Genomic DNA, 12,050 nt, shown 5'->3' on the forward strand with positions numbered 1-12,050 from the left:
TCTTTTTTTTTTTCCCGTTGATGGACATTTAGGTTGTTTCCCTGTCTTGGTTATTGTAAACAATGCTGCTATGAACAGGGGGGTGCAGATATCTTTTCAAACTAGTGTTTTCATTTCCTTTGAATATATTCCCAGAACTGGAATTGCTGGATCATAGGGTAGATCTATACTTAATATTTTTGAGGAAACTCTATACTGTTTTCCATAGTGGCTGTACCAGTTTACAATCCCACCAACAGTGCACAAGGGTTCCCTTTTCTCCACATCCACACCAGCATTTGTTATCTCGTGTCTTTTTGATGATGGCCATTCTGACAGGTGTGAAGTGATATCTTACTGTGGTTTTAATTTGCATCTCCCTGATGACAAGTGATGCTGAGCATCTTTTCATGTACCTGTTGGCCGTTTGTATATCTTTGGAAAAATGTCTATTCAAGTCCTTTGCCCCATTTTTTAATTGGATTATTTGGTTTTTTGCTATTGAGTTGTATGAGTTCTTTATATATTTTGGATATTGACCCCCTTATCAGATATATGGTTTGCAAATATTTTTTCCTATTCCATAGGTTATTTTTTCACTTTGTTGATAGTTTCTTTTTCTGTGCAGATGCTTTTTTAGTTTGATGTAGTCCCACTTGTTTATTTTTGATTTTGTTGCCTGTGCTTTAGGTGTCGTTTTCAAAAAAAAATTATTACCAAGACACATGTCAAGGAGCATTTTTCCTATGTTTTCTTCTAGGAGTTTCATGGTTTTAGGTCTTACATTTAAGTCTTAATCCATTTTGAGTTTATTTTTGTGAGTCGTGTAAGGTACAGGTCAAATTTCATTCTTTTACATGTGAATATCCAATTTTCCTCGCACCATTAATTGAAGAGAAAATGCCTTTTCTCCATACACTATTCTTGGCTCCCTTGTCAAATACTAGATGACTATATATTCTTGGGTTTATTTCTGGGCTCTTGATTCTGTTTCATAGGCCTGTTAATCTGCTGATCATCTTAATTATTCCCTTCATTATTTGCTGAGAATTCAGAATAGGAGATTGAATATTTTTGTGTGTTGGGTTAGATGGAAGAGAAACAAGATAAAGCATTTTTATGTGTTAAAGAGAAAGACATGCATATATGTTTAACTTCACAGTTTAACCTTTGAGAGGTAGAATCAACTGCTTTTCTAATCAACTTGGCAGTGAGGTGTTGGAAAGAAAACAGTGAAAGTTATATTGAGAAAGGTCTAGTAGAAAATAAAACAATGAGGGATTTTATGCTGATATACAGTGTGTTTTTTACAAAAAAAAAAGAACAACAACAACATAGGCAAACAAAATTGCTCTAACAAATGTAGCTCATCCATCTTGACCACAAAGAAAGAATCATTGTGTCCTTATATTTCTGCCTTCTTATGGTACCCTCTCCAAACCACAGTTGTGTTTTTAGTTGGAGAGTCTCCTAACTAACCTCCAAATCCCTCTGTCTGGCTGGGGTCCGTCTCTTGAAGGAGAATAGGCAAAGGGAAATCCTAACTGACAGAATTTGATGTGACAAATCATTTCAGCACTGAGCAGAAATTATGGATTTGGCAGTGGGGAAAGGAGTGGGGAGATGTGGGAAGGAGGGAGAGCTCTTCAAAATAAGATAACTCAGCTCTAGAGTTATGAGGTATCCCCTCACACTGGTCAGAATGCCCATCATCGAAAAATCTACAAACAGTAAATGCTGGAGAGGGTGTGGAGAAAAGGGAACCCTCTTGCACTGTTGGTGGGAATGTAAATTGATACAGCCACTATGGAGAACAGTATGGAGGTTCCCTAAAAAACTAAAAATAGAACTACGGTATGACCCAGCAATCCCAATACTGGGCATATACCCTGAGAAAACCATAATTCAGAAGGACACATGTACCCCAATGTTCATTGCAGCACTATTTACAATAGCCAGGACATGGAAACAACCTAAATGTCCAACGATAGATGAATGGATAAAGAAGATGCGGTACATATGTACAATGGAATATTACTGAACGATAAAAAAGAACGAAATTGGGTTATTTGTAGAGATGTGGATGGACCTAGAGTCTGTCACACAGAGTGCAGTAAGCCACAAAGAGAACAACAAATATTGTATATTCATGCATATATGTGGAATCTAGAAAAATGGTACAGATGAACCTATTTGTAGGGCAGGAATAGAGACGTAGACGTAGAGAATGGACATGTGTACGCAGGGGGAAGGGGAGAGTGGGACGAATTGGGAGATTAGGTTTTACATAAATACACTACCATGTGTAAAATAGATAGCTAGTGGGAACCTGCTGTATATAGCACAGGGAGCTCAGCTCGGTGCTCTGTGATGACCTCAATGGGTGGCATCGGGGGGCATGGGAGGGAGGTCCAAAAGGGAGGGTATATAGGTATACATATAGCTGATTCACTTCATTGTACAGCAGAAACTAACACAACATTGTAAAGCAATTTTACTCCAATTAAAAAACAATAACCCAGCTCTAGAGGCTCCTGATGAGAAAAGGTTGGGAAACTATCTAGTTCCATAAAAATTGCTTCTGAATATTGAGAAACGAATTGGACTTTTAAGTTATGATTTATTGGGGTATTATTTTATGCCAGGCATTACACTAAAGGCTCTTGTATACATGTTCTCATTTAATTATTGCAACAACCTGTGGCATGGATCTCATCGTCCGCATTTTACTAGTGAGGAAATCAGTTTGGAGAAAAAAGTACCCCAGGTCATCCTGGGGAAAGAAGTGACAGGATTCTCAACTAAATCCTGAGTCTAAAGCCACTGCTCTTCACCATTGTGCCCACCATGCCTTTCTTTTAAATTACAGCCTCCCAAAACATTGCTATTCCATTTGCATTTTAATTGCTCAAAAACATCTTACAATCAATATTACCTTGTTGCTCCATGTGATTGTATGGAGATCTGGGTGTCAGGAGCTGTTAATACCTCTCTCCATCCCAATGCTTCCCATGTCCCTGGCACACAGTAGATACCTAAGAATGCATCAGAATAAATGCTGTGTTCCTGGTCTCTGGTGTTAGTAATATCAAACAATTTTGACAACATTATCAGTAACTGTTTGACTCAGTGGGACAGGCAGTGGGCTCAGTCTGAGGGCTACCCCTCCTCACCTTGTGGTTTCTATTCCTACGGGAGTGGAATGGGGTGGAAACATCTAACAAACAAATCAACTGAACAACAAGGTTTCAGCTACAGAGACTTATGAGAAGAAAATAACATAGGTGACTTGGTGTATTAGTTTCTTACTGCTGTTCTAACAAATTACCACACATTTAGTTTCTTAAAACAACACAGTTATCATCACTCAGTTCTGGAGTTCAGAAGAGTTCAAACTAGATCTTGCTGGGCTAAAATCAAGGTATTGGCAGGGCTGGGTTCCTTTTGGAGGCTCCAGCAGAGAATCTGTTTCTTTGCCCTTTCCAGCTTCTAGAGGCCGTCTGTGTTCCTTGGATCACAGTTCCTTTTTCTGTCTTTAAAACCAGCAGCATAGCATTTTCAGATCTCTTCCCTAACTCCCACTCTCCTACCTCTGCTTATAAGGACCTTTATGATTACATTGGTTGCACCTGGATAATCCCTCCATTGCCTTAATTTAATCACAACTGTGAAGCCCCTTGGCCATATAAGGTAACATATTCACCAGTTTCAGCAATTTGGATGAGGACATGTTTGGGAGCCATTATTCTGCTTACCACATTTGGTGAGGAGTGCCATAGTTCAGATGGATAGGACAGACGTCAACTTGGAGGTGAATATTACTCTTCTAGTTTGGATTTTAATTAGCTTGTACAAGACACCTACTGAGACAGGTCTTTTATTTTGGAGTATAGTTGATTTACAATGTTCTGTTAGTTTCCGGTATGTAGCAGAGTTGATTCAGTCATACACATACATATATCCATTTTCTTTCAGATTCTTTTCCCATTTAGGTCATCACAGAATACTGAGTAGAGTTCCCTATGCTTTACAGTAGGTCCTTGTTGATTATCTGTTTTATATATAGTATTGTGTATATGTTAATCCTAACCTAATTTATCCCTCCCCTGCTGCGTTTCCACTTTGGTAACCATGTTTGTTTTCAAAGTCTGTGAGTCTGTTTCTGTTTTGTAAATAAGTTCATTTGTATTATTACTATTTTTTTTTTAGATTCCACACATAAGTGATATCGTATGATACTTTCTCTGTCTGACTTCACTTAGTATGATAATTTGTAGGTATATCCATTTGCTACAAATGGCATTATTTCATTCTTTTTTACAGCTGAGTAATATTCCCTTGTATATAAGTACCACATCTTTATCCATTCCTCTGTCAGTGGACACTTAGGTTGCTTCCATGTCTTGGCTATTGTAAATAGTGCTGCAGTGAACGCTGTGGTGCATGTATCTTCTCGAATTATGGTTTTCTCCAGATATATGCCCAAGAGTGGGATTGCTGAATCATATGGTAGTTCTATTTTTAGTTTTTTAAGGAACCTCCATACTGTTCTCCATAGTGGCTGTATCAATTTACATTCCCACCAGCAGTGCAAGAGGGTTCCCTTTTCTCCACACCCTCTCCAGCATTTATTGTTTGTAGATTTTTTGATGATGGCCATTCTAACTGGTGTGAGGGGATAACTCACTGTAGTTTTGATTTGCATTTCTCTGATAATTACTGATGTTGAACATCTTTTCATGTGCTTTTTGGCCATCTGTATGTCTTTGGAGAAATGTCTATTTAGATCTTCTGCCGATTTTTTGATTGGGTTGTTTGTTTTTTTTATATAGAGCTGCATGCTCTGTTTGTAAATTGTGGAGATTAATCCCTTGTCGGTCACTTTGTTTGCAAATATTTTCTCCCATTCTGTGGGTTGTCTTTTCATTTTGATTATCGTTTCCTTTGCTGTTCAAAAGCTTTTAAGTTTAATTAGGTCCCATTTGTTTATTTTTGTTTTTGTTTCCATTACTCTAGGAGATGGATCCAAAAAGATACTGCTACGATTTATATCAGAGTGTTGTGCCTATGTTTTCTTCTAAGACTTTTATAGTATCTGGGCTTACATTTAGGTCTTTAATCCATTTTGAGTTTATTTTTGTGTATGGTGTTAGAGAATGTTCTAATTTCATTCTTTTACATGTAACTATCCAGTTTTCCCGGTACCACTTATTGAAGAGACTGTCTTTTCTCCATTGTGTATTCTTGCCTCCTTTGTCATAGATTAGGTGACCATAGGTGTATGGGTTTATCTCTGGACTTTCTATCCTGTTCCATTGATCCGTATTTCTGTTTTTGTGCCAATACCATAAGGTTTTGATTACTGCAGCTTTGTAGTATAGTCTGAAGTCAGGGAGTCTGATTCCTCCAGCTCCGTTTTTCTTTCTCAGGGTTGCTTTGGCTTTTTGGGGTCTTTCGTGTTTCCATACAAATTGTAAAATTTTTGTTCTAATTCTATGAAAAATGCCAGTGGTAATTTGATAGGGATTGCATTGAATCTGTAGATTGCTTTGGGTAGTAATAGTCATTTTCACAATATTGATTCTTCCAATCCAAGAACATGGTATATCTCTCCATCTGTTTGTGTTGTCTTTGATTTCTTTCATCAGTGTTGTATAGTTTTCTGAGTACTGGTCTTTTGCCTCCTTAGGTAGGTTTATTCCTTTTGTTGCAATGACAAATGGGATTGTTTCTTTTTGTTGCAATGGTAAATGGGATTGTTTCCTTAATTTCTCTTTCTGATATTTCGTTGTTAGTATGTAGGAATGCAAGAGATTTCTGTGCATTAATTTTGTATCCTGCTAATTTACTGAATTCATTGATGAGCTCTAGTAGTTTTCTGGTAGCATCTTTAGGATTTTCTATGTATAGTATCGTGTCATCTGCAAACAGTGATAGTTTTACTTCTTTTCCAATTTGGATTCCTTTTATTTCTTTTTCTTCTCTGATTGCCGTGGCTAGGACTTCCAAAACTATGTTGAATAAAAGTGGTGAGAGTGGGCAACCTTGTCTTGTTCCTGATCTTAGAGGGAATGCTTTCAGCTTCTCACTGTTGAGAATGTTGTTAGCTGTGGGTTTGTCATATAGGGCCTTTATCATGTCGAGGTATGTTCTCTCTATGCCCACTTTCTGGAGAGTTTTTATCATAAATGGGTGTTGAATTTTGTCAGAAGCTTTTTCTGCATCTGTTGAGGTGATCATTTGGTTTTTATTCTTCAGTTTGTTAATGTGGTGTATTACACTGATTGATTTGCAGATATTGAAGAATCCTTGCATCCCTGTGATAAATCCCACTTACTTATGGTGTATGATCCTTTTAATGTATTGTTGGATTTGGTTTGCTAGTATTGTGTTGAGGATTTTTGTGTCTATGTTCATCAGTGATACTGGCCTGTAATGTTCTTTATTTGTTGTATCTTTGTCTGGTTTTGGTATCAAGGTGATGGTGACCTCGTAGAACGAGTTTGGGAGTGTTCCTTCCTCTGCAATTTTCTGGAATAGTTTCAGAAGGCTAGGTGTTAACTCTTCTCTAAATGTTTGATAGAATTCGCCTGTGAAACCATCTGGTTCTGGATTTTCGTTGGAAGTTGTTTAATCACAGTTCCAATTTCAGTATTTGTGATTGGTCTGGTCTTATTTTTTGTTTCTTCCTGGCTCAGTCTTGGAAGGTTGTACCTTTCTAAGAATTTGTCCATTTCTTCTAGGTTGTCCATTTTATTGGCATATAGTTTCTTGTAGTAGTCTCTTGTGATCCTTTGTATTTCTGTGGTGTAAGTTGTAACTTCTTTTTCATTTCTAATTTTATTGATTTGAGCCCTCTTTTTTTTCTTGATGAGTCTGGCTAAAGGTTTATCAGTTTTGTTTATCTTTTCAAAGAACTAGCTTTTAGTTTCATTGATCTTTGCTGTTGTTGTCTTTGTCTCTATTTCATTTATTTCTGCTCTGATCTTTATGATTTCTTTCCTTCTACTAACTTTGGGTTTTGTTTGTTTTTCTTTCTCGTATTACTTTAGGTGTAAGGTTAAGTTGTTTATTTGAGATTTTTCTTGTTTCCTGAGGTAAGATGTATTGCTATAAGCTTCCCTCTTAGAACTGCTTTTGCTGTGTCCCATAGGTTTTGGATTGTCGTGTTTTCATTGTCATTTGTCTCTAGGTATTTTTTTAATTTCCTCCTTGATTTCTTCAGTGACCCATTGGTTGTTTAGTAGCATATTGTTTAGCCTCCACATGTTTGTGGGGTTTTTTTATAGTTTTGTCCTTATAATTGATTTCTAACCTTATAGCGTGGTCAGAAAAAGATGCTTGATATGATTTCAGTTTTCTTAAATTTACTGAGGCTTGCTTTGTCACCCAGCATGTGATCTGTCCTGGAGAATGTTCCATGCGTACTTGAGAAGAATGTGTATTCTGGCGCTTTCGGATGGCGTGTTCCATAAATATCAATTAAGTCCATGTGTTCTAATGTGTCATTTAAGGCCTGTGTTTCCTTATTGATTTTCTGTCTGGATGATCTGTCCGTTGATGTAAGTGGGGTGTTAAAGTCCCCACTATTATTGTGTTACTGTCGATTTCTCCTTTCATGGGTGTTAACATCTGCCTTATATATTGAGGTACTCCTGTGTTGGGTGCATATGTATTTACAATTGTTATATCTTCTTGGATTGATCCCTTGATCATTTTGTAGTGTCCTTCTTTGACTCTTGTAACAGTCTTCATTTTAAAGTCTATTTTGTGTGATATGAGTATTGCTACTCCAGCTTTCTTTTGATTTCCATTTGCATGGAATACCTTTTTCTATCCCCTCAGTTTCAGTCTGAATGTGTTCCTAGATCTGAAGTGGGTCTCTTGTTGACAGGATATATATGGGTCTTGTTTTGTATCCATTCAGCCAGTCTGTGTCTTGTTTGGAGCATTTAATCCATTTACATCTAAGGTAATTATTGGTATGTATGTTCTTATTGCCATTTTAGACACTTAGGTTCTTTGACATATATATCTATTGTCATACAATTTGTGGTTCAGTATGCTTATAGTAAGTTTCAAAATCTTGTAAGGTATGTCCCCTCCGCTCTGTTTCTTTGAGATCTTAATGTGGAAGATAACCATATTCTTTGCATAGCTTTTCCGATTTCAGAGCATTGGTTCACTAGGCAGCAGTAAGGAGATGGAGTGCTATAATATCAGAGCTTGTTCTGTCTTGTTTTACTTAATGTGAAATTTTGTATTACATGTATGGAAAATTATAGAGCAAATATTGCTTTTTCTTTGTACTTAATTTTAACTTAAAAATAGAAGTAAATTCACATATCTTGTTGAGTTAAATTATGTGATTGTAATAATCACTCTCAAATATGCTGTCCTGATTGTTTTACTCTTTTTTGGCATCTCTTTATTTTATAATCCCCTAATTTTTCTAGAGAAAAATTATTTAGCAGTACACTCTTTGTAAAAGATTAGATCGTACTTTTAAAAAGATTAGATCGTATTTAGTTTTATTATTTATATTCCTCAATTAATGATCACAGGATTACATCATTCACCTCATTAAATAGATACAGCATCTCTTTCTTGAACAGTGTATGAGCCTAGTATATGTCTGCATCCACATAGCAGCATGTTATCATTATTCTTGAAGTGCTGGCAATTCCTGCTTTGTGTCCAGTCTGACAGTTCCTAAGAGCCATCTCTATTTCATTTCTCAATGTTTGTCAGTATTTAGAGTTTATTAGATAATTATTTCCATTTGTGTATTTCAACACATGAATCCCATCTGGTGGCTGAAGTGGGTAATTACAGACCATCCATTGCCTAGGAAAAAATAATACATATTTCTGTGTATTGCTTTTAAGTTTAAGGAAATCATTAGTTCTTGAAATTAATAAGAAGGTTGAATTGCATATTTTTGTGAATTATAGTTGTATTACTTTATTGTACATTTTTAAACAAAAATGAAGCTAAAGTGATTTTATTTAGGTTGTTAGGTGATCATCATTTATGAATACTAAAGTTTGATTTTTGTGGTGAATATGTCATGTAGTATATAAAGGAGCACTTATTTTCTTCACATTTATTTGTTCTCTTTAGGTAAGGCAAAGAGAATCTTTACAATTTTGTTTGTATCACTTGTTTGGTATAACTTTAAAAAATAGATACTCCATAGTTAAAGTTCAGGTCATTTATTGTCATGATTGCTTAACTGTAGGTTTTAAGTGTATGAAGGCTTACTGTATAATCACAGAGAATACATGTCTGAAAGACTTAAATTCAGTTAGAACAGAAAAAATTATTAAAAATTTACAGGTGTGTTTATCAGAAGTTAAATATTAAAGCATTTTTATTCAGTCAACTGCAAATCTGAATCATGATAATAAGTCTTTACATATGGGGAATGAATAGGCTCATGAGACTTTTTTCATTTAGAGTAAAACCTTTAAAATCCAGTCCTCAGAGAGTGGTTTCCAAAGCCCCACATTTTATTCACTTGATAGTGCCAAGATGTTGGAGTATATATTGTATACCAGATCACTCCATTATCTTAGTTTCCATGAATAGACTATCATCTGAAGTTTCAAAAAAAAGATTGGTTGAGTATCAGTTAATAAGAGTAACTGAATAACTGATCAGTAACTGAAAGGAATAATAATTAGCCTGAAACTCTGATTTTTGTTGACTATTTCTATCCATAGATAATCACAGTACCAAATTTTTGTGTAGAAAAGTGAAATGTACTACCTTTTTTTTTTTTTTTTTTTAAGTTACTAAAGCTTTTACAATTTGAAGGACTTTGCTAAATTATTCTTTGGAGAAGTATAGAACTCTAGGCTCCTTTTAAGTGGTTTATATGTTCTCTGTATGTAAATATAAGGTACCTCAGGAGTAATCTGGCTTTGTAGAGGATATAGATCAACAAAATTTTATATTTAATAAATATAAAGGTAGATAAATAGCTGTGATTCAATTTATTTTGGAACATTCATTTGTGTTTTTTTGCTTAAGTGCTGCTGAGTCTCACTTATGTGTCTGTTCTTACTTAACAGAATCAAAGAATCTTCAGGATGGCAACAAGTGTTTACAAGCCCATATTTGGATTGGACTATTGAACGAGTAGCTTTAAATGCAAAAGTGGTTGGAGGTCCACATGGAGACAAAGACAAAATGGTCGCCGTTGCCTCGGAGAGTAGCATCATCTTATGGAGTGTCCAAGATGGAGGAAGTGGAAGTGAAATTGGTAGGAAAAATCTTGTTTACGCTGTTATATATAATACTCTGAAGTTTAAGAGGGATTGCCCATAAATATCAAAACTAGTTATTGGACTAGTTATTAGTTAGCTAGAGCTGCTGCATCTTATTTTCAGGGTCCAGTAATATACAGGGATGCTCAATGTGAGAGGAATGATCTGGTAAGGAGGGGAAAAAACTGAAACCTGACTGCTCTGTAAGAATGTGCTTTTCCTGAATCCTATTAAGTGGTGGCTGCTTTCTCTCCACCTCTTTCATACGACTGGGCCTGAAGATTGGGTGAATAACTTTCTTGTTCCTCCCCATTTGTTGCTTCTAGGCCAGAAAGTCTCAAGCTTTTAAATCTCTTCTGAATTTCACTTGACATTCTAGTTCAGGACCATTAAGAGTTTTTGTTTGTATAGGTTTTATCTGTTGATATTTACCATAATAGGAATTAAAACTGAAATTTTAATAACTGCTTATTAATTTAAAAAATAACATAAATAAGCCCGTTGCATGGTAACATGAATAACATTTTTAATGAAGAATAACTATATTTCCAAAAATTTTTGTGGGAAGAGTGGCAGTGGTTTACAATTTTGTAAACCTCTTTAATGTTTTATTGAATTCTGATACCTATTTCTGCTTTCAGTCTGCTACGTTTTGTTACTCTGGTTGAACTACATGAAGAGAATTTGGCTTCACACAGATACATAGTTGAAAAAAACATATTTTTATATAGTCTTTTCAGATAATTGTGGATAGTGTTTGCTTCTGTCCCAAAATTTTGAAATGATATCTATGAACTCTGTTCATACAGATCATACTCTGTTAAATTAAAATCCATCAATCTGTTTTGTACTTTGAATGGATCTTTTGTCCTTACATAATTTTATAACATGATGCATTGGTCATTTGGAAAGTGTTGGTTTATTCTGAGTCATGTAGATCTTCCAAGTGTTGATACCTTTCATTGTACAATAGAGTTAAAAAAAAAAATCACATTTATTACTATAACCACTGATCACATCTCTGAACTCTATTGTGTTAGGAAGTTGTCACGCTCACTGTGGCAGATAAACGTTTTCCAGAATTCTGATATTCACTTGAAACACTGAGTTTGTATCATTAAAGTAACAGGTCCACTTTTCTCGCTTTTTAGGAAAGTCTACCAAATAACCAAATCTGAATTACCATAGTTTGTTAGTCATGCTTTCACATGAAAATGGTACGCTATGAGAAGAGCAGCTAGTTTCCTCTCAGCTCCAGCAATTGGGAAGATGCTTCTCCTCGACACAGTCATGGTACTTAGTCACACAGAATATTCAGAAGACATACACTCAAAATTGAGACTTAGTCAATACATATTCTTACACAGATTGCTTCATCCAGTAAATTCTTAAGTTAAACTGGCCTTTTTTTCTTTCATTGAAAATGTGCGGCAGAGAAGAATTTAGTCACTACCAGTACAGTTTACTGCCACTGCTTTGATTCATGCTAAGGTGCTTGCTCTTTTTACCCAACATTGCTTTGCACCATTAGTGCACAGATCAACAGTAATGTTCTAGGATAAAGTGTGATATTCATAAGTTTTCAACACTTTGAATATTTCAACACCATGTGTGTTTATGGCCAGATACTCAGGTAAAAGATCTCTGATGACTGGCTGGTACTGATACTGAATGAACAGAAACAAAACACCAGGTCCAGCCACATCTGTGTATTCATTTTTGTAAGACAAAAATGCAGTTTTGCAGACAACTTACTGTCTGCACCAGTCTTTAATTCGAGGACTTACTGTGTCATTGAAA

The 12,050-nt window shown here is 35.6% G+C and overlaps 1 protein-coding gene across 2 annotated transcripts in view; it reads left to right on the forward strand.

The window, feature by feature from the left end:
* The window catches only part of KCTD3 (potassium channel tetramerization domain containing 3), a 62,887-nt gene that overhangs the window by 15,578 nt on the left and 35,259 nt on the right, over positions 1 to 12,050 (forward strand). For both annotated transcript variants that reach the window (XM_061185301.1, XM_061185302.1), the window contains exon 9: positions 10,056 to 10,246. In XM_061185301.1, the coding sequence (XP_061041284.1) occupies positions 10,056 to 10,246 (191 nt within the window). The remainder of the gene's footprint in view (positions 1 to 10,055; positions 10,247 to 12,050) is intronic.

The sequence above is a fragment of the Eubalaena glacialis genome, chromosome 3 (genome assembly GCF_028564815.1).
Source record: "Eubalaena glacialis isolate mEubGla1 chromosome 3, mEubGla1.1.hap2.+ XY, whole genome shotgun sequence".
In the NCBI taxonomy this organism is placed as follows: Eukaryota; Metazoa; Chordata; class Mammalia; order Artiodactyla; family Balaenidae; genus Eubalaena; species Eubalaena glacialis.